The 23,624-nt window shown below is 46.2% G+C and overlaps 1 protein-coding gene across 7 annotated transcripts in view; it reads left to right on the top strand.

Moving 5' to 3' along the window:
* ATXN2 (ataxin 2) overlaps window positions 1-22,415 on the top strand; it is a 113,804-nt gene extending 91,389 nt beyond the window's left edge. For 5 of the 7 annotated variants that reach the window (XM_073626222.1, XM_073626191.1, XM_073626182.1 and 2 more), the window contains 6 exons: window positions 239-377; window positions 11,686-11,831; window positions 19,965-19,997; window positions 21,047-21,271; window positions 21,484-21,649; window positions 21,791-22,415. In XM_073626222.1, coding sequence (XP_073482323.1) covers window positions 239-377; window positions 11,686-11,831; window positions 19,965-19,997; window positions 21,047-21,271; window positions 21,484-21,649; window positions 21,791-21,819 — 738 coding nt within the window. In that variant the 3' untranslated portion in view covers window positions 21,820-22,415. The remainder of the gene's footprint in view (window positions 1-238; window positions 378-11,685; window positions 11,832-19,964; window positions 19,998-21,046; window positions 21,272-21,483; window positions 21,650-21,790) is intronic. The other 2 variants (XM_073626211.1, XM_073626200.1) reach the window with 1 other exon arrangement.
* The last annotated feature ends 1,209 nt before the right edge of the window (window positions 22,416-23,624 follow it).

Genomic DNA, 23,624 nt, shown 5'->3' with positions numbered 1-23,624 from the left:
TTTGGTGAAGGGATTTAATTATACATACCCTTCCAGTGTTTCTTGCTTTGAATATAACACTTGTTGGGTATTTTTTGTGTTTTGTTTTTTTTGTTAAAGCCCAACTATTTTTCATGTTTTGGTATGTCATGCCGCCAACTGTCATCAGTGCCGCTCTGTATCCTAGCTTTTTTTGGGGGTATATCTTATTTCAACCACTACATAGACATTAAAACAACTTCCTGTTTTTTTGTTCTAGCATCCACATGTATATAGTCCTGTAATTCAAGGAAATTCCAGAATGATGGCTCCTCCAGCACATGCACATGCACAGGCCGGCTTAGTGTCTTCATCAGGAGCACAGTATGGAGCTCCAGAGCAAACACATGCTATGTATGGTAAGAAATGTAGCCACAACCCTAATAGACAGTATACATCCATTTCTGTACAGCTTGAATATATAGGGACTATAGTCAAATATAAGCAGGCCTTTCAGAAGCCATTGTAAGCAATGTAGTATCCATACAGGCTGATCCATTTTAAAATGGATGTTTCCTGCAGAAAAGGTACCACCACCTGTGACACGGGTCCTGGAACATCTCCGGGTGTAGGTACCACTCTCCTGAGTCCAGGTGCTGCTGACTGAGGCAGTATGCCAGTATTTTCTATGCTGAAAATGTACATGGTTGACCAGACTGGAATGTAAAGTTTTGCCCAGGACAAGAGCCCAGATAAACTATGTACACCACTGCCTTGGCGTTGTCTGATTGGAGACAGCCAAGTTGTCCCAGAATATTGATCAAAAGACAATACTTTGACCAAATTCCCTTCAACATGATGCTCAGGACTGCTTTCAGCCCGACAGGCTAGCATCCATCATGAGGATAGCTGGAGGGAAGAAGCCTTGTCCTGGGCAAGACATGTCTATTCCAGCAATGATTTCTGAAGATTCAGAAACTATGCGTATCGCTGGAATGCCGGGAGGTCAAATTCACGTCTTAAAAAAAAAAAAAGCCTATGTGGTTGGCTTTCTGAACAGGTTGTCATCTTAAGTATCCAACAATGCGGATGCCAAACACAGTGGTAATGTGATCAAGCAGACCCTCCCACTCCCCCGGGTGTAATAGTCCAGTTAAAGGGAAGCTGGGTGGGAAGGGATTAAGGACAGGCACAATCTCTGCCAGAATGGCAAACACCCTGAGGCTGGGCGCTGCTAAATTCACAGTGGGAATAAAATGGTTCCGCACAAAAGCCTCACTAAATGGATACAAAATAACTTGTCAAGATGTTTCCAATCTCCACAGAGAAGTAATTAGAAAAGCGGGTGCAAAGTTAACTTTTTAAAAAAAGATAAATGCACATTTTTTGCACGTAAAACACCTGCATCTTACACCAGCGTTCAGCAGAGTGTCCAGTACATCTGCCAGTGTATCTGTGTCCCATGGGGGGGGGGAGAAGACCCCCCCTGCTAGCTGTCAAATCAGGGAGGTGGGGGTGCAGTCCGTAACATGTTACACTCTGAATTTGGGTCTGATCCTCTAGTGCCTCTGCTGCACACAGCATTATGAAGCCAAAACACTTTCTTTTAGTTTGGAAGTAATTGCAGTAGACTTGGGCTCTGGTGCAAGCTCATAAGTCAAGGACAGGAGGGGCTTAGAACCAGGCAGTCTCTGCAGCCAATAGTTCAGAAGATGCTAAGGCTGCTGGCAAATCAGATCTAGAATCTGCAGAAGAGGGTGCTCTTGTATCCTCTGGGTTCAGTCAGCAAAAGGGAAATGGGGGCACTCAGTCTAGCCGGACTGTTCATAAAATAATGAACTATTATCACTTCTGTAATTCCACTGCTGAAGTCTGAGACAAATAATCCTTTAAGCAGTTTTAAGTGTATTGACTGTATGATGCTCTGAACAGTAGACTAAGTGAACCTGCCTCAATCTTAAATATAAAAACCTTAGAAGGTAAAGTAACTAAGCTGAATTTTGGAATTGCTACTGCAGTGTTCTCCAGATTGCAGCACAGGGGCAGAATGCAGCCCTTTGCTTGCTGCACTATTCTGTCCTCTGACACAAACTATGGGCAGTTCCCCCACCCCCAACACAGATGGGGCATTGTTTATTCCCACTTGCCACAATCTGGCTCCCCCTAAAGTATGAAGGAAAGTAAACTGACCCATTTGTTTGCAGACACCTGCTCCACTGCTTCAAGTATACCATCACAGCATTAATCTCACAAAAGTGTAAGGAATGCTATATGGTCATGCATTTTCCTTTTTCTCAAACTGTTTTTGAGTTTAGTAAAGGCATGCATTACTGCACAAATCATTTTTTTTTGTATAATCTTTAAGACCGAGTAACATGTCTTAGCGAACATTTCCAGTACCATAAACTTAAAGCAGGGGTCTCAAACTCAAATTACCTGAGGGCCACAGGACAAATTTTCACATCCAATGGGGGCCGCATGCAAACTGTCCTTTCCCCCAGCACTGGTGTCAGCGGACGCCATGTTAATCCCCAGCACTGGTGTCAGCGGACGCCATGTTAATCCCCAGCACTGGTGTCAGCGGACGCCATGTTAATCCCCAGCACTGGTGTCAGCGGACGCCATGTTAACCCCCAGCATTGGTGTCGGCGGACGCGCCATGTTAACCCCCAGCATTGGTGTCGGCGGACGCACCATTAACCCCCAGCATTGGTGTCGGCGGACGCACCATTAACCCCTAGCATTGGTGTCGGCGGACGCACCATTAACCCCTAGCATTGGTGTCGGCGGACGCACCATTAACCCCTAGCATTGGTGTCGGCGGACGCACCATTAACCCCTAGCATTGGTGTCGGCGGACGCACCATTAACCCCCAGCATTGGTGTCGGCGGACGCACCATTAACCCCCAGCATTGGTGTCGGCGGACGCACCATTAACCCCCAGCATTGGTGTCGGCGGACGCACCATTAACCCCCAGCATTGGTGTCGGCGGACGCACCATTAACCCCCAGCATTGGTGTCGGCGGACGCACCATTAACCCCCAGCATTGGTGTCGGCGGACGCACCATTAACCCCCAGCATTGGTGTCGGCGGACGCACCATTAACCCCCAGCATTGGTGTCGGCGGACGCACCATTAACCCCCAGCATTGGTGTCGGCGGACGCACCATTAACCCCCAGCATTGGTGTCGGCGGACGCACCATTAACCCCCAGCATTGGTGTCGGCGGACGCACCATTAACCCCCAGCATTGGTGTCGGCGGACGCACCATTAACCCCCAGCATTGGTGTCGGCGGACGCACCATTAACCCCCAGCATTGGTGTCGGCGGACGCACCATTAACCCCCAGCATTGGTGTCGGCGGACGCACCATTAACCCCCAGCATTGGTGTCGGCGGACGCACCATTAACCCCCAGCATTGGTGTCGGCGGACGCACCATTAACCCCCAGCATTGGTGTCGGCGGACGCACCATTAACCCCCAGCATTGGTGTCGGCGGACGCACCATTAACCCCCAGCATTGGTGTCGGCGGACGCACCATTAACCCCCAGCATTGGTGTCGGCGGACGCACCATTAACCCCCAGCATTGGTGTCGGCGGACGCACCATTAACCCCCAGCATTGGTGTCGGCGGACGCACCATTAACCCCCAGCATTGGTGTCGGCGGACGCACCATTAACCCCCAGCATTGGTGTCGGCGGACGCACCATTAACCCCCAGCATTGGTGTCGGCGGACGCACCATTAACCCCCAGCATTGGTGTCGGCGGACGCACCATTAACCCCCAGCATTGGTGTCGGCGGACGCACCATTAACCCCCAGCATTGGTGTCGGCGGACGCACCATTAACCCCCAGCATTGGTGTCGGCGGACGCACCATTAACCCCCAGCATTGGTGTCGGCGGACGCACCATTAACCCCCAGCATTGGTGTCGGCGGACGCACCATTAACCCCCAGCATTGGTGTCGGCGGACGCACCATTAACCCCCAGCATTGGTGTCGGCGGACGCACCATTAACCCCCAGCATTGGTGTCGGCGGACGCACCATTAACCCCCAGCATTGGTGTCGGCGGACGCACCATTAACCCCCAGCATTGGTGTCGGCGGACGCACCATTAACCCCCAGCATTGGTGTCGGCGGACGCACCATTAACCCCCAGCATTGGTGTCGGCGGACGCACCATTAACCCCCAGCATTGGTGTCGGCGGACGCACCATTAACCCCCAGCATTGGTGTCGGCGGACGCACCATTAACCCCCAGCATTGGTGTCGGCGGACGCACCATTAACCCCCAGCATTGGTGTCGGCGGACGCACCATTAACCCCCAGCATTGGTGTCGGCGGACGCACCATTAACCCCCAGCATTGGTGTCGGCGGACGCACCATTAACCCCCAGCATTGGTGTCGGCGGACGCACCATTAACCCCCAGCATTGGTGTCGGCGGACGCACCATTAACCCCCAGCATTGGTGTCGGCGGACGCACCATTAACCCCCAGCATTGGTGTCGGCGGACGCACCATTAACCCCCAGCATTGGTGTCGGCGGACGCACCATTAACCCCCAGCATTGGTGTCGGCGGACGCACCATTAACCCCCAGCATTGGTGTCGGCGGACGCACCATTAACCCCCAGCATTGGTGTCGGCGGACGCACCATTAACCCCCAGCATTGGTGTCGGCGGACGCACCATTAACCCCCAGCATTGGTGTCGGCGGACGCACCATTAACCCCCAGCATTGGTGTCGGCGGACGCACCATTAACCCCCAGCATTGGTGTCGGCGGACGCACCATTAACCCCCAGCATTGGTGTCGGCGGACGCACCATTAACCCCCAGCATTGGTGTCGGCGGACGCACCATTAACCCCCAGCATTGGTGTCGGCGGACGCACCATTAACCCCCAGCATTGGTGTCGGCGGACGCACCATTAACCCCCAGCATTGGTGTCGGCGGACGCACCATTAACCCCCAGCATTGGTGTCGGCGGACGCACCATTAACCCCCAGCATTGGTGTCGGCGGACGCACCATTAACCCCCAGCATTGGTGTCGGCGGACGCACCATTAACCCCCAGCATTGGTGTCGGCGGACGCACCATTAACCCCCAGCATTGGTGTCGGCGGACGCACCATTAACCCCCAGCATTGGTGTCGGCGGACGCACCATTAACCCCCAGCATTGGTGTCGGCGGACGCACCATTAACCCCCAGCATTGGTGTCGGCGGACGCACCATTAACCCCCAGCATTGGTGTCGGCGGACGCACCATTAACCCCCAGCATTGGTGTCGGCGGACGCACCATTAACCCCCAGCATTGGTGTCGGCGGACGCACCATTAACCCCCAGCATTGGTGTCGGCGGACGCACCATTAACCCCCAGCATTGGTGTCGGCGGACGCACCATTAACCCCCAGCATTGGTGTCGGCGGACGCACCATTAACCCCCAGCATTGGTGTCGGCGGACGCACCATTAACCCCCAGCATTGGTGTCGGCGGACGCACCATTAACCCCCAGCATTGGTGTCGGCGGACGCACCATTAACCCCCAGCATTGGTGTCGGCGGACGCACCATTAACCCCCAGCATTGGTGTCGGCGGACGCACCATTAACCCCCAGCATTGGTGTCGGCGGACGCACCATTAACCCCCAGCATTGGTGTCGGCGGACGCACCATTAACCCCCAGCATTGGTGTCGGCGGACGCACCATTAACCCCCAGCATTGGTGTCGGCGGACGCACCATTAACCCCCAGCATTGGTGTCGGCGGACGCACCATTAACCCCCAGCATTGGTGTCGGCGGACGCACCATTAACCCCCAGCATTGGTGTCGGCGGACGCACCATTAACCCCCAGCATTGGTGTCGGCGGACGCACCATTAACCCCCAGCATTGGTGTCGGCGGACGCACCATTAACCCCCAGCATTGGTGTCGGCGGACGCACCATTAACCCCCAGCATTGGTGTCGGCGGACGCACCATTAACCCCCAGCATTGGTGTCGGCGGACGCACCATTAACCCCCAGCATTGGTGTCGGCGGACGCACCATTAACCCCCAGCATTGGTGTCGGCGGACGCACCATTAACCCCCAGCATTGGTGTCGGCGGACGCACCATTAACCCCCAGCATTGGTGTCGGCGGACGCACCATTAACCCCCAGCATTGGTGTCGGCGGACGCACCATTAACCCCCAGCATTGGTGTCGGCGGACGCACCATTAACCCCCAGCATTGGTGTCGGCGGACGCACCATTAACCCCCAGCATTGGTGTCGGCGGACGCACCATTAACCCCCAGCATTGGTGTCGGCGGACGCACCATTAACCCCCAGCATTGGTGTCGGCGGACGCACCATTAACCCCCAGCATTGGTGTCGGCGGACGCACCATTAACCCCCAGCATTGGTGTCGGCGGACGCACCATTAACCCCCAGCATTGGTGTCGGCGGACGCACCATTAACCCCCAGCATTGGTGTCGGCGGACGCACCATTAACCCCCAGCATTGGTGTCGGCGGACGCACCATTAACCCCCAGCATTGGTGTCGGCGGACGCACCATTAACCCCCAGCATTGGTGTCGGCGGACGCACCATTAACCCCCAGCATTGGTGTCGGCGGACGCACCATTAACCCCCAGCATTGGTGTCGGCGGACGCACCATTAACCCCCAGCATTGGTGTCGGCGGACGCACCATTAACCCCCAGCATTGGTGTCGGCGGACGCACCATTAACCCCCAGCATTGGTGTCGGCGGACGCACCATTAACCCCCAGCATTGGTGTCGGCGGACGCACCATTAACCCCCAGCATTGGTGTCGGCGGACGCACCATTAACCCCCAGCATTGGTGTCGGCGGACGCACCATTAACCCCCAGCATTGGTGTCGGCGGACGCACCATTAACCCCCAGCATTGGTGTCGGCGGACGCACCATTAACCCCCAGCATTGGTGTCGGCGGACGCACCATTAACCCCCAGCATTGGTGTCGGCGGACGCACCATTAACCCCCAGCATTGGTGTCGGCGGACGCACCATTAACCCCCAGCATTGGTGTCGGCGGACGCACCATTAACCCCCAGCATTGGTGTCGGCGGACGCACCATTAACCCCCAGCATTGGTGTCGGCGGACGCACCATTAACCCCCAGCATTGGTGTCGGCGGACGCACCATTAACCCCCAGCATTGGTGTCGGCGGACGCACCATTAACCCCCAGCATTGGTGTCGGCGGACGCACCATTAACCCCCAGCATTGGTGTCGGCGGACGCACCATTAACCCCCAGCATTGGTGTCGGCGGACGCACCATTAACCCCCAGCATTGGTGTCGGCGGACGCACCATTAACCCCCAGCATTGGTGTCGGCGGACGCACCATTAACCCCCAGCATTGGTGTCGGCGGACGCACCATTAACCCCCAGCATTGGTGTCGGCGGACGCACCATTAACCCCCAGCATTGGTGTCGGCGGACGCACCATTAACCCCCAGCATTGGTGTCGGCGGAAGCACCATTAACCCCCAGCATTGGTGTCGGCGGACGCACCATTAACCCCCAGCATTGGTGTCGGCGGAAGCACTATTAACCCCCAGCATTGGTGTCGGCGGAAGCACTATTAACCCCCAGCATTGGTGTCGGCGGAAGCACTATTAACCCCCAGCATTGGTGTCGGCGGACGCACTATTAACCCCCTGCATTACCCTCTACACTCCACAAATACACCCCCCCCACACTCCACTTCAAAAATTTCCCCCCACACACTCCAAAAATACCCCCTATTCACAAGTTTCAACTCCAGTGACACAACTAAGGACTTTGCTCAACCTCTGTGTAATGGCTCACTTACCTCTCCTCCTGCTAGTCAGCTGGTGGCCTGATCTTCTGCCTCCCGAGTCCTCTCCTCCTGTCAGGTCCTGGCTTCATCACAGGCCTAGTGGCAGGGCACCCTTGGAACGCCACAATCTTCCGCCCCAAGGTGGCAGCAGGACCCTGGATCCGGTGCCAGCGTTCTGTCGAAGTGCCTGGGACGAACTGTGCAATGGCCGAACGTAATCGCACAACAGCTGATTTTTACGATCAACTGTTGTGTCGGCGAGACGGCGCCTGTGCACAATAGCCGACTGAAGACCTTTTTCAGTCAGATTGTGCCTCACGCTGCCGAGGAGTGTTCATGTGGGTGAGGGGCAGAATTTAACATACAGGGCGCAGATGTTTTCAATGATGGCCATTGCTGCAAAGATGGGAGCAGAATTTTTAACACTGCCCAAACAAATCTGCTAAACAAATCTTTATCTGCTATTCTTCCTGGAGGGCCTATTTAGCTAAATGTTTAAAATTCTGCCCCCATCTTTGCAGCTGTGGCCATCCTTGAAAACATCTGCCCCCTTCATGTTAGATCAGCACTGGCCATCAATGAAAACATCCGCCCCCTTCATGTTAGATCAGCACTGGCCATCAATGAAAACATCCGCCTCCTTCATGTTAGATCAACACTGGCCTTCAATGAAAACATCCGTCCCCTTCATGTTAAATTCCGCCCCTCACCTACATGAATGTGCCTCGGCACAATCTAACTGAAAAATGCCTTCAGTCAGCTATTGTGTGCAGGCGCCGTCTCGCCAACACAACAGCTGATCGTAAAATCAGCTGTTGTGGTATTACGTACGGCGTCAGTGTTCTGTCCAGAAATGCCCCCCATCGAATACTGTCCAGGCTGAAGGGCGCATGCGCTGTACGTAACATCACAACAGCTGATTTTACCATCCACTGTTGTGATGGTGAGACAGCGCAGGCGCACAATAGCCGACAATTTGTTTCTGTTAGATTGTGCCCTGCGCTCCCCCAGCGAGTTCATGTCCATGATGGGCGGATTTCTACACGTTGTGGGCAAATTTATGGGCACTTGGGGGCGGAATTACATGGCCAGTGCTGCAAAAAAATAACTCTGATATTCCGCCCCAAAGTTCCCATAAATCCACCCACAAGAAATGTAGAAATCCGCCCATCAAAGTTTTTTTTTTTTTTTTTTTTTTTTTGCAGCACTGGACATGTAATTCCACCCACAACGTGTAGAAATCCGCCCATCATGGACGTCATAAACTCCACGGGCGTGCGGGGCACAATCTGACAGAAAAAAAAAAAATTCTGTCAGCTATTGTGCGCCTGCGCCGTCTTGCCGTCACAACAGCTGATGGTAAAATCAGCTGTTGTGATGTTACTTACGGCACATGCTTCAGCCCGGGCACTATGCGATGGGGGCATTTCTTGACAGAACAGGTGGGCGGGCGAGGGGCGGTTCCTCCCTCCGCTCTGCTCTCCTGTGTTGTGAGCTGGGCTGCAGCAGCATGCGGGGGAGAGGAGACTGAGAGGGAAAACTCCTAGCCGCTGCCACCCTCCTAGGATCGACCCTGCCTGCGGGCCGTTTGTAACCAGTCCGCGGGTCGGTACTTTGAGAACACATTATTAAATGGCACATAAACCAAATTTTAGAAGCAAGAAAACTCATTCATTGTTCGAGGGGGGAAAAGAGGAAAACTAAAAAGGAAACCGGAACATACCTTAGTTCTGCAGTTAGTAACCAAGCCCGTAATCCAATAGTAGGGAAAGTTGTATGGATATGCACAAATGAATTTCATTTGAACCATACAGGTTCTGTTTCACATGCACACATTTTTTAGGTTTACTTTTTAGATTTATTTGCATGATGAAGTCAATGTCACAAAGGTTGTCACATGATATCAGTCCTTAAAGCAGAATTTCATCCTAAAGGGAAGTTCTGCTTTATGCCCTAACCCTTAAACTTTTATTTATTTATTTTTTGGGGGAGGGGGAGATTCAACTGGAAGTTCTCCGATAATCCACCTCACTTCCTTATTCAGTGAGGTAGCAACACATGTTTTTAGTGATCTCTTCCTGGCAAGATGCCACCGGCGACAGGAATGGAACACAAGGCACGTTAGGGAATTCATCAGTGTAGTGTCATTTACTGTACTGTAGGTGCCACTTTTTTACGGTGTTATCCTTCATTATTTGCAATGGTTATAGTATTGCTTGGTAATAGAGGAACTTTAGCACTTGCTATTACCTGTAATAGATTTAAAACATTAGCTACATCCTAATGTGTTTTGATCCCCCCCCCCCCCCCCATTTTCAGCAAACACTTCTGGATGAACGCAGTGTTCATGTTTATGTAGCCTTTACTAGATTTAGACTGACATTGGTGTGTCTTTGTGTATATTCATGCTGCCAGGATGTTTCTGCGAGGAGTAACTGGCATTTCTTGTTGAATGCTTGAAATGTTGTAAGTGGCATTTATTTAGTGGTAACAACATGTGGTGGTACATAGGAATTTTATTTTGCTGGGGTGAGGTTGTGTGATAACTGGTTTTATTTTAATGTATCACTCATCGACATTTCTGTATATTTGATGTTTGTGGTTTTTTTTTTTTTTTTTTTTTTTTTTTATGTTCCTCTTTGTGTGCATTACTAGTGTCTTTATAAAAGAGCTTTTACATGCTCTCAGGGAATTCCCCTCTTGCATGATCAGCTGCTGCATCACGAAACAGAGAATCCTTGTCTGTAGCATCCTCTGCAGTTTTCTTTTCTTTTCGGTCCCAATTCATAGGCATGCCAAGCATTTGCTTCATGTAATGTAGAATATAGAGTATGGACAATCCATGCCTTGTCGTTTTGTTACCCATCTGACTTTAACCATAGCATTTTTTTTATGTCCGTTTAATCATTCGCACACAGTGCAGTATGAAATTGTTACACTTTTAAAGCAGTTGATTTCAATTGCAATTAATCTAATCAATGCGGTCATAATTCAAGTCTTTAGTGATATAGCTTTTTAGACAATATTGCTGTATTACATACTGCTGATTGCACTTTTTTCAGCTCTTTACCTTTGTGCTGTAAAAGAACAGAATTCTTTGCTGTTCAAATGCTTTACCCTAGCCCTTTACACCCCCTTTGGTTGGGTAAAATTTGACACTTATGACGCGTATACACGGTCGGATTTTCCGACAGGAGATGTTCAATAGGAGCTTTTTGTCGGAAATTCCGGCCGTGTGTAGGCTCCATCGGACATTTTCCGTCGGAAATTCTGCCAAACAAAATTTGAGATCTGGATCTCAAATTTTCCGACCACAACAATTCCGACGCACAAAGTTCCACGCATGCTCGGAATCAAGCAGAAGAGCCGCACTGGATTTTCTCAACTCGTCGTACGTGTTGTATGTCACCGCGTTCTTGACGTTCGGAATTTCTGACTAGATTTGTGTGACCGTGTGTATGTATGCAAGAAAAGTTTGAGCCAACATCCGTCGGGGGAAAAAAAACATGAATTTGGTGTTGGAATGTGTAATCATGTGTAGCCTAGTAAGTACATGTGTAGTCCTTGGGCTTTTCTAGTAAATACCATAAAATAGTGAGGTAAGTATTTGCAAAGTGAATTTCTAAAGAGTTGTACTTTAAAGTTCTCAATTATTGTCAAATGGTTATATACAGTGCAGCATTCTGGCAGCCCTGTGAAAAATTATGGTGGTCATTCTGTCTTTGACGATGAATATGCAACTTTTCACATAACATTAAGGTTTCTCTTGCTAATTAAACAGGGGGTTAATGTTTTATATATCTAAAAAAAACTCCAGTCTGATTGTGGTTGTATTTTTAGTCTTGCACTTTTTTTTTATATTTTTCTCTTTCTGGTTTCTAGTTTCTACTAACTCGCTAGCTCAGCAGTATGCCCACCCCAGTGCTGCTCTACATCCTCACCCTCCTCATCCTCAGCCTTCAGCAACTCCTACTGGACAGCAACAATCTCAGCATGGGGGTAGTCACCCAGCACCAAGCCCAGTTCAGGTAAGGGTTATTTGTCATTTTTGCTGAAATAGAATATCCTTAAATTGTATGCCAGGGCAAAAAGGGGGAAAAAAAGTAATGCAGTTATCACTGCAATGCATGTGCATCATCTGCCCTTGTTTTTATTAGTTTTAAAAAATGCTAAAAGTACAGCAGAAAAATACTTGTTGGTCCTGGCAGAAATGCACTTGGCTTTTCATCCCTTGTTGCAGGCTGACGCAATGCTTTTGGTATTTTGCAGTCACAAAGACTAGTGTGAGCCCTTTCATTTATAGAACTTAAGTGGGGGTGTAGTATTCAGTATTCCAAGTAGAGAGAGCCAGGTCAGCAAAGTGGACTACTTGAGAAAACCACAGGGTGCACAAAACACAAACCCTTTTAGATAAATCGAGGCGATTAAACAGCAGTGTTTGCACTTATTGAACAGATAAAACAAATCTTTTCAGGGGTATACTTAACAAACAAGTAACAAGAGAATTTTATTTGGGTTTACATACACCTTAAACACATCCACATCTGTCTGGGATTGGGGATGAACAAACTTGTTCAAAGATTTCCTTTAAGCCTAGGTTCACATTATGAACCGCATGTGAATCGCACCGCATTGCTGCACAAATTGCATGCGATTCTAGAATTGTTGCGTCTCCCGCACCGCATCAGTTTGAAACCGGGGCTAAAGCACATAGCATGGCTGCTATTGGATAATATTTAGAGATAAATGGCTGTGCCATTAGAAAGATCTACCTTTCTTTCAGTTTTATAAGCATCTCCCCATCCAGCATTATCAAATGTGTATAGTTCCTTAGAGTGGCAAGTATCAGCCAGCACAATGGCAAGTTTGTTGAACCCCCTTGGAATTAACTGGTTTTCTGCAGTGATTTGCCATAAACGGGCATCAGGAATTGGGGGTTATTCAAACCATGTATGGGCAGGCTCAGTGTTACCAAGTGATTAACTTGGGTACAACCAGTCTGCTGGATTTACTTGTGATCATCGCTAGTGGCTTGATATATCTGCTAGCGATAATCGCTGTGTTCTCTCGATTAGGACAGCTTCCCAAACTGCCCCAAATGGAAGATTGACAATGTTTCCAGCAGGAGGGTTTCCCCTGTCAACACTGTCTGTGCTGATGGGGAATCTGTGTCCTACAGAAATCACAATAGACCAACACAATGTGCTTAAGCTGATAAAACACAAAGCATTCTATTTTCTCGGTTCTTTATTGAACACGCCAATTAAACTTTCACAGCAATGGAGGAAAATAAGTGAACCCCTGGTGTTAATAGCTGGTCAACCTGGTCACTTTTTTTGGCAGTAATTATTTCAAGAAAGTGGTTTTGGTAGACCTGCACAACGATTAGGAGGAATTTTTGACCATTCTTCACTGCTTCAGCTGAGATACATTTGTAGGATGTCTGGTGTGAAGTGATTTCACAGCATCTATAAGGTCTGAGCTCTGACTGGGCCACTCCAAAAGGCATTTCTTTTTCTGAAGCCTGTCTGTGGTGGATTTACTTTAATACTTGGGGTCTAGGACTGCAAGTAATGGCTTTTTTTCTTAATTGGTTGACCAGTTATTGTTGCGATTAATCCAATGATGACCTCAATATGCCATTTCTTTTTCTTCATGGCTGTGCATGGTGTCAGCACACTCTACTATTTTTCATAACGCCTTTTTTGCAGCTAAAAAAAAAAGTGGTGTGCAATTTAGTTAAAGTGGAAGTCCATGCAAAAACTAAGATCCCTGCATCTATAGACACCACGGATCTGACACTAACCTCTCTATCCCTGTAAAAAAAAAAAAAAGAGTATACATATCTTTTTGGAAGCCGATCTGACCCGCTCCAACCCAATCTCCAGTGGCGGAAGCTCTGCAGAAGACACGGCCAACAATGGCTGTGAAATGAATGGGAAGTGACGTCACTCATAGATGAGGGGCTTCCATTTCGTCCGTCTCCTCTGCTCCCACCTCCTATAGTGAAGCCGTGGCTGATCACTCAGCGTGTGATCTGGTCAGATTGGCTTCCAAAAAGGTATGTATACTCATTTTTTTCTTTACAGGGATAGAGAGGTTCGTGTTAGATCCATGGTGTCCTATAGATGCAGGGATTTTAGTTTTTGCATGGACTTCTACTTTAAAGTTGAAAAATTATTCTTAAATATCTATATGCAGTGGTAAATATAAACAACCAGCTATGTGGTTAAGGAACAAAATATCCAATCCAATAACCTGTACCAGATTTACAGTGCCTTAAAGTATTCATACTTTTCATATTTTCATATATTCATATTTTATTGGGATTTTTTGTGATAGACCAACACAAAGTGGCACATAATTGTGAAGTGGAAGGGAAATGATAAATGGTTTTTAACATGTTTTATAAATATGTGAAAAGTGTGGCGTGCATTTGTATTCAGCCCCTCTGAGTCAATACTTTTGTATAACCACATTTCGCTGCAATTACAGCTGCAAGTCTTTTTGGGTATGTCTCTATTATCTTTGCACATCTAGGGTGACATTTTTGCCCATACTTCTTTGCAAAATAGCTCAAGCTCTGTCAGATTGGATGGAGAGAGTGTTTAGGGTCGTTGTCCTGCTGGAAGGTGAATCTCAGCCCCAATCAAATCTTTTGCTGACTTTAATAGGTTTTCTAATAAGATTGCCCTGTATTTTGGCTCCATCCATCTTCCCATCAACTGACAACCTTCCCTGTTTCTGCAGAAGAAAAGCATCCCCACTACATGATGCCACCACCATGTTTCACGGTGGGGATGGTGTGCAGGGTCATGTTCAGTGTTAGTTTTCCGCCACAGAGTTTTTTCTTGCATTTAAGCCAAAAAGTTCAATTTTGGTCTCATCTGACCAGAGCACCTTCCTCCACATGTTTGCTGTATGAACATCCCCTCCACACACACGCGTACACACACGCGTACGTACACACACACACGCGTACGTACACACACACACGCGTACGTACACACACACACGCGTACGTACACACACACACGCGTACGTACACACACACACGCGTACGTACACACACACACGCGTACGTACACACACACACGCGTACGTACACACACACACGCGTACGTACACACACACACGCGTACGTACACACACACACACGTACGTACACACACGTACGTACACACACGTACGTACACACACACACACACGTACGTACACACACACGTACGTACACACACACGTACGTACACACACACGTACGTACACACACACGTACACACACAGCTTCTCGCAAACTGGACTTTTTATGCATCTCTTTCAACAATTTGTGGTGTGCAGGACTAACTGCTGTCCTGTGGACAGATTCTTCCACCTTAGCTGTGGATCTCTGCAGCTCCTCCAGAGTTACCATTGGCCTCTTAGCTGCTTCTCTGATCAATGCTCTTCTTGCCTGGCATGTCTGTTTAGATGGACGGCCATGTTTTGGTAGGTTTGCAGTTTTACCATACTCTTTCAATTTTTGGATGATGGATTAAGCAGTGCTGTGAGATGTTAAAAGCTTGGGGTATTTGTTTATAACCTTACCCCCTCTTTTAACTGCTCCACAACTTTATCCCTGACCTCCCTGGTGTGTTCCTTGGCCTTCATGATGCTGTTTGTTCACTAAGGTTCTTTAACAAACCTCATAGGGCTTCACGGAACAGCTGTATTTATACTGAGAGTAAATTACACACAGGTGGATGTATTTACAAATTAGGTGACTTCTGAATGCAACGAGTTCCACTAGATTTTAGTTAGGGGTATCAGAGTAAAGGGGGCTGAATACAAATGCATGCACACTTTTCAGATATTTTGTAAAAAATTTTGAAAACCATTTATCCTTTTCCTTCCACTTTACAATTATGTGCCATTTTGTTTTGGTCTATCACATAAAATCCCAATATAATACATTTATGTTAATATAATACATACATGTTTGGTTGTTACATGACAAAATGTGGAAAATTCTAAAGGATATGAATATGTTTTCAAGGCACTGAAAAAATATATCTATCTCCTATCCTCATCAGACTCAGATCAAAATCTTCATTTGAAGAAAAAAAAATTAAAAGCTTAAAACACTGTTCTGCAGATACCAGACAGGCTGTATATCATTATGCATGACTGATTCCCTTGTCATAGACAGGTAGCTAACCTGTGCCTGCTGCCACTAAGACATTTAGTAGCAGCAGCATGCTTTTTGTAGCACCTGTCATGATGGGGTTAAAAACCAAAAATTGTCCCTTTTTTATAGTACAAAAATAAATGTTTGTAGCTCAACTGCAGGTAGTCACTATTATAAGGGGTTAATTCATACATTGAAAGTGTATATGTATATACACACACACACAAACGGGACGGAAAGTATTCAGACCCCCTTAAATTTTTCACTCTGTTATATTGCAGCCATTTGCTAAAATCATTTTAAGTTCATTTTTTTTCCTCATTAATGTACACACAGCACCCCATATTGACAGAAAGACACAGAATTGTTCACATTTTTGCAGATTTATTAAAAAAGAAAAACTGAAATATCACATGGTCCTAAGTATTCAGGAACCTTTGCTCAGTATTTAGTAGAAGCACCCTTTTGATCTAATACAGCCATGAGTCTTTTTGGGAAAGATGCAACAAGTATTTCACACCTGGCTTTGGGGATGCTCTGCCATTCCTCCTTGCAGATACTCTCCAGTTCTGTTAGGTTGGATGGTAAAGGTTGGTGGACAGCCATTTTTAGGTCTCTCCAGAGATGCTCAATTGGGTTTAAGTCAGGGCTCTGGATGGGCTATTCAAGAACAGTCACGGAGTTGTGAAGCCACTCCTTTGTTAGTTTAGCTGTGTGCTTAGGGTCATTGTCTTGTTGGAAGGTAAACCTTCGGCCCAGTCTGAGGTCCTGAGCACTCTGGAGAAGGTTTTCGTCCAGGTTATCCCTGTACTTGGCCGCATTCATCTTTTCCTCAATTGCGACCAGTCGTCCTGTCCCTGCAGCTGAAAAAACACCCCCACAGCATGATGCTGCCACCACCATGCTTCACTGTTGGGACTGTATTGGACAGGAGATGAGCAGTGCCTGGTTTTCTCCACACAAACCGCTTAGAATTAAGGCCAAAAAGTTCTATCTTGGTCTCAGCAGACCAAAGAATCTTATTTCTCACCATCTTGGAGTCCTTCAGTTTTTTTTTTTTTTTTTTTTTGCCGGCTTTCATGTGTCTTACACTGAGAAGAGGCTTCCGTCGGGCCACTCTGCCATAAAGCCCCGACTGGTGGAGGGCTGCAGTGATGGTTGACTTTCTACAACTTTCTCCCATCTCCCGACTGCATCTCTGGAGCTCAGCCACAGTGGTCTTTGGGTTCTTCTTTACCTCTCTCACCAAGGCTCCTCTCCCCCGATAGCTCAGTTTGGCCGGATGGCCAGCTCTAGGAAGGGTTCTGGTCGTCCCAAACGTCTTCCATTTAAGGATTATGGAGGCCATTGTGCTCTTAGGAACCTTAAGTGCAGCAGAAATTTTTTTGTAACCTTGGCCAGATCTGTGCCTTGCCACATTTCTGTCTCTGAGCTCTTCAGGCAGTTCCTTTTGACCTTATGATTCTCATTTGCTCTGACATGCACTGTGAGCTGTAAGGTCTTATATAGACAGGTGTGTGGCTTTCCTAATCCAGTCCAATCAGTATAATCAAACACAGCTGGACTCAAATGAAGGTGTAGAACCATCTCAAGGATGATCAGTAGAAATCACCTGAGTTAAATATGAGTGTCACAGCAAAGGGTCTGAATACTTAGGACATGTGATATTTCAGTTTTTCTTTTTTAATCTGCAAAAATGTCAACAATTCTGTGTTTTTTTGTCAATATGAGGTGCTGTGTGTACATTGAGGGGAAAAAAATTAACTTAAATGATTTTTAGCAAATGGCTGCAATATAACAAAGAGTGAAAAAATATAGGGGGCTGAATACTTTCCATCCCTATTGGCACCCCTGCATTTCTGTCAGATAATGCACCAATTTGCTCAGAAAAAATGTTGCAGTTACCAACGTTTAGGCATTTTCATGTTTATTTCTTTTGTTTGTATCGGTATGACACAAAGTGGAGAAACAAAAAGCCAAATCTGACACGTTCCATGCAAAACTCCAAACATGGACTGGACAAAATTATTGGCACCCTCAATTTAATATTTGGTAGCACACCACCTTCGAAAAAATAACAAATCAATCGCTTCCTGTAACCATCAATGAGTTTCTGGCACCTCTCTACTGAAATTTTTGACCACTTCATTTGCCAACTGCTCCAGGTCTCTCAGATTGGAATGGTTCCTTTTCCCAACTGCTATTTAGACATCTCTCCACAGGTGCTCCTATGGGGTTTAGATCTGGACTCATTGCTGGCCAGTTTAGTACTCTCCAGCGCTTTGTCTTGAACCATTTCTGTGTGCTTTGAGTCATTGTACAGCTGTAAAACCCATGACCTCTGCCCGAGACCCAACTTTCTGACACTGGGCCTTACATTGCACCCCAGAATTCTTTGGTAGATATCAGAGTTCAAAATGCCATACGCAGTCAAGGCATCCACGGGTCAATTCACTAAACGTTAAATAACAGCCAAAAAAGCAGTAAAATAATGCTTGCGGTAAGAGTTGTGAAATTGCAATTCAGTAAGAATTTTGTGGTAAATGCCGAATGTGGTATTCGATATAGCGTTAATTACCGCATTGAGCTGGTTGCTAAGGAGCGGGCTGGGAATCCGGCTGCTGCGTCCTTAACGGATGACTCGTCAGCGGGTCTCACCGCTGACAGCTGAATGTAAAGAAAATACTTTCCGGGTCTGGTAACTATTTTAATGGGAACCCATAACCCCGAAAATACCAGACATGAAATGGGGGGGGGGGGGGCGACTCCTAAACCATACCAGGCTCTGAGGTCTCCCCCCCCCCCCCCAATGTAAATGAGTATGGGGTACCCATTCACCAAAAAAGTAATAAGAACAGAGACAGTTTTTGACAATTTCTTTATTACAAAATTAAAATTCAGTGTCCCTCGACATGAATCCATAGTCAATCACAATGCCTGCACACTGCCAGAACCTGAAAATAGCTCCGCTCACGAGGACGGCCTCCTGCCGTTTGACAGTTCTTATATAGGTAAGGGCCACCTGGCGATCACCTGCTGGCACCCGCCCCCTTGTGACCGCACCGACCTGGCATGCATCAGTTTGTGATGTGACAAGATGTCGCCAGGTGGCCCCGCGGTTGCCTGTGTAAGAACTGTCAAACAGTGGAGGAAGCATTCAGCGGCCAGCCCTCCTTGCATGCAGAGCTCCTTTTGGTTCCGACAGGGTGCGGGCGTCATAATTTTTGACGATGGATTTACATTTGGGGGGGGGGGGGGTCGTGTCTGGGAGGCTTGTTAAGGGGGGCTTTCAGATACTGATAAGCCCCCTGCCCGCAGACCCCCCCACAACCCGGGCCCTTGTCCCCATCAACATGGGGACAATGTGCTGTGGGGGGCCTGGTATGCGGCGCACCATTTATTTTTTATTTTTTTTAATGGCGGTATTTGTTTGACAGCTGACGGGCCATCCATTGTTAAGGACACGGCGGCTGGCTTCTGGGCCTGCTTCTTAGCAAACAACCATTTGTCAAAAAACAGCGAGGGGGGTGGCAATTCCCACGCTGTTTTTTGACAAATGCCGCCAGCAAAACCCTGGTGGTAAATATTGCATGTGGTGTGTTTTTTTTTTTTTTTTTTTTTTTTAATTCTCTAGTCTGTCTGTGAATTGGACTTAAGAGCTTTTTAAATGATATTTACTGGCGCATTTTTCAGGTTGCGGTAAATACCGCATAATCATGTGTTTTTTTTTTTTTGTTTTTTTTTTATAAATTAGACTTAATTTACCGTATGTGATAATTTATGCAAATGAGTCACGTGACTGCATTGTCGCATGCGGTAATTGTTAGTGAATTCCCCCACCACAGTGCCTGAAACGGCAAAGCAACCCCAAAATATCCGTAAACCTCCACCATGTTTGACTGTATTCTTTTCTTTAAAGTCCTCATTTATTTTTCTGAAAACAGTAGAGTGATGGGCTTTACCAAAAAGCTGTAATTTTTGTTTCGTCTGTCCACAGCACATTCTCCCAAAAGGATTTTGGCTTCCTCAGGTAAGTTTTGGCAAGCTTTGATCAATTCTTCTCTTGTCCAGGGACATTAGCTACCGTGCCATGGGCTGAAAACGTCTTGACAATGTTGGGCACAGGGGACACAGAATCATTAAGATCTCTGGAGATGGACTTGTAAACTTGAGATTGTCCATGCTTTTCCACAATATTTATTTTCAAATACTTAGACAATTCTTTGCTGCTCTTTCTCTTCTCCATGCTCCATGTGGCACACAGACACACAACAAAGGTTGAGTCAATTTTTCACCATTTAATTTTTCATCACCTGTTAATTGATACAGTTTAATTGCAAATTATAGGAACATCATACAATTTTGATAAGGTGCCAATAATTTTGTCCAGTTTTTTTTTTTTTTTTTGAGTTTTGCGTGGAATTTGTCAAGTTTGGCTTTTTGTTTCTCCACTTTGTGTCATACCAATACAAACAAAAGAAATAAACATGAGAATGCCTAAATGTTTGTAATTGCAACAATTTTCCAAGCGAAGTGGTGCATTATCTGACAGAAAATGCTGCAGGGGTGCCAATATTTGTGTGCGTGTTTATAGAAGTAGATGTGTGTGTTTATAGAGAGATAGGTGTGTGTGTATGTGTGTTTTATAGAGAGATAGGTGTGTGTTTGTCTTATTAATAGATAGCGATTAGGTATGTATGTGTGTATAGATATATATACATTCAAATGATAGATATAGGGGTGTGTGTGTATATATGTATAGATCTCTATCCTCTAATCTTTGGTGCAGTTTTGGCATGTTAAACCAAAAGAACAAAAAAAAAAATTGCGATTAAAACTCCAAAAAACACTAAATTTAGGTGATAAATATTTAACACATTTGGTAAAGAACGCATTTTTTTTTAAATGGTTTTTTTTATTTTTTTTTTTAGTGATTTGACTACTTTTGAGATAAATACTGCATAAGTTATTTTAACCCAAATTCTTGCAGTATTTATCTGTTGGTGAATTGACCTCTGTATCTTTTGTTGCCAATGTGTTGACTTGAAATCTTATGTATTTTTTTTCTCTTCCTTTTAGCATCATCAGCATCAAGCTGCCCAGGCTTTACATCTAGCTAACCAGCAGCAACAATCTGCAATTTACCATACTGGACTTGCCCCTACACCACCTTCAATGACCCCAGGCTCCAATGCACAGTCCCCACAAAGCAGCTTTCCCACTCAGCAGACTGTATTCACCATCCATCCCTCCCATGTCCAGCCTGCCTATACCAACCCAACTCACATGGCTCATGTGCAGCAGGTGATTATATATTTCTTGTATATGAAAATTGGCATGTGCCTTTTTCCTTTGTGCATTTTTGTTCCTCATCGGTCTTCCCCCTCAGAGTAATACTAATAAGTTTAAGAGATTAAGTTGTGGATTATTGTGGATAGCATTCTGACTGTGTAAACATTTGTTGCATTTTTTTTGTTTCTTTTAGAAATTTTTTTTTCTCATCCTTTTCTGTTAAGGCTCATGTACAGTCAGGAATGGTTCCCTCCCATCCAACAGCTCATCCTATGATGCTGATGACGGCACAACCACCAGGAGGTCCACAAGCTGCTCTACAACAGAGTGCTTTACAGCCCATTCCCGTTTCTACAACCGCACACTTTCCCTATATGACACATCCTCCAGGTGAGTAATAAGACAGCCTAATATGGTCTTGTAATATTAACAGGCTGCTGTTTTGATGGCTCATGGGTTTATGGGGGTGTATGTATGTGTGTGGTAGCTGTGTTAGCATAATAACTGTTGCTTTTGTTCTTTGTCTTCTAGTGCAAGCACATCACCAACAACAGCTGTGAATCTGGAGCTTCTGTAAAAAGGCTGGAACCCTTTTGTAGGCCAACAATTCTCCCACTTTCTGCTTCCTTCCAGTGGAAGTCCCAACATCTAGAATTTCCCAGTTTTGACACAAAAAAAAAAAAAAACCTTGATTTCTGCTAACCTTCATTAGGAATGCTAATTGATCATCTTGCAGTGGGAAAGATTTGAACTGCGTACAGGCATGTAGGAATTTGCAGGCTACACTGCATCGGTCCTCCAAAATCCCAAACGTTGCTTGCTGATAACTGGAAGTTATTTATTTTTAATGGCCCTTCTAAGTTATGAACTCATCAGCTAGCAAAGGAAATAACACGAGTGATTCTTGCTGCTATCTTCACCTTTAAAAACAAAAAATCAAGACTCTAAAATCCCTTTTTATGTCTAAACTTGAAACCAATTCAGTACAGATTCTTATCATCAAACTGATGGATTATTATTTATGAATCAGGTTTGATGTGGCTGTTGCCTCAAAGCAACAGTAACTTTTAAGTTAAGGAAAAACTTTTACTTTGTAGATAATATAAAATAAAAACTAAAAAAAAAATCAAAAAATTAAAAAAGTTTTAAAAACTGATTGCTGGAGTTGTGCTGTTAATCCAGTGGATATGGTTTTTGCCATTTCTGGAATGATAGATATGATTTTTGACATGTCCTTTCGGCGTGAAACACATGTGGTACCCTTGTGGGAATTTTTCTTTGTTCAATGTACTAAAATGCTATGGTTCAATTCCTGATAACTGAAGCAAAAGATATGCCGTTTCATATATCCGTTAATTAGTCTGAACCTGATCAGCTCCTGTGGGCAACAGCCTACTTTTCTCTGTTTTACAGATGTCTTTTCCATTACATGTAAAAACACTGCACCTAATTAGGCGTGTACAATTGTTTCCCTAATGAATTTTCAGCTTCTAGCTGGTGTCAAATGTGGAGCAAGAAAAGGTGGAACCAGATCCCAATTTGTCTTAAGCGTAAGATTGCTTTGTGTAGAACAAGTCACAGCAATATACTAGGTGTCGTGGAGACTAGCAAAGTAAAGGAATATCAGGGAAACCTGATACGGGGTGAAATTTTTTCTTGCCTTATAGATGGAATTCCTTTTTGCACAAGGTCTCAGAGCTTAAAGTGGATGTAAACCTGAAATGTATTTATTTTTTTATATCATACTGTAGAGTATAAGATTTCCTATCATTTGAGCCCAGTCTTGCCACACAGAGTTAATCCATCTCTAAACAATCCTCTTTTATTGTTCAGTGAGAAAAATCTTGACAAACTGACAAAAACTTTGTCAAATCCTCCCCCTTGCTGTGAGTGACAGGTGATTTACATCTCGTGCACTAGCCTAAGACACAGGCATTATTTTTTAATTCCCTCCCCCACTCCTTTCTTCAGCAGCTCTGCAAGGATTGGCTGTTCCACACCTCAGCATGATTTGGCATGCTGAAGTCATGTGGTTACTTTCCTGTCTTTTCACTGGATGTTAGAGATCATAGCAGAAGTTCAGTGTAAGAAATACACAGGAGAAAATGCATATTGACAAGGGGAGTGTAGAGGTGGGCGGGGAGTCTACTGACATCACAACTCCACCCACCAAGCTCCAGACAACAGACCCACCCACAGAATCTGCAGTTTTTCTGGTCTCATAACAGAGAGAGGGGAGACATTTGACAGGTAAAGATACATGCAGGAGACATGTATATCCTTATAGATAACCCCAATGGCAGTAGTTTAGAAAGGATGTCATTGCGTTTACATCCACTTTAATGAGGACATTCACAGTGGTCTC

This window comes from Aquarana catesbeiana, linkage group LG01 (genome assembly GCF_042186555.1).
Source record: "Aquarana catesbeiana isolate 2022-GZ linkage group LG01, ASM4218655v1, whole genome shotgun sequence".
NCBI lineage: Eukaryota > Metazoa > Chordata > Amphibia > Anura > Ranidae > Aquarana > Aquarana catesbeiana.
The sequence above is the reverse complement of the archived record's forward strand: the minus strand, read 5'-3'. Positions and strand labels throughout refer to the sequence as shown.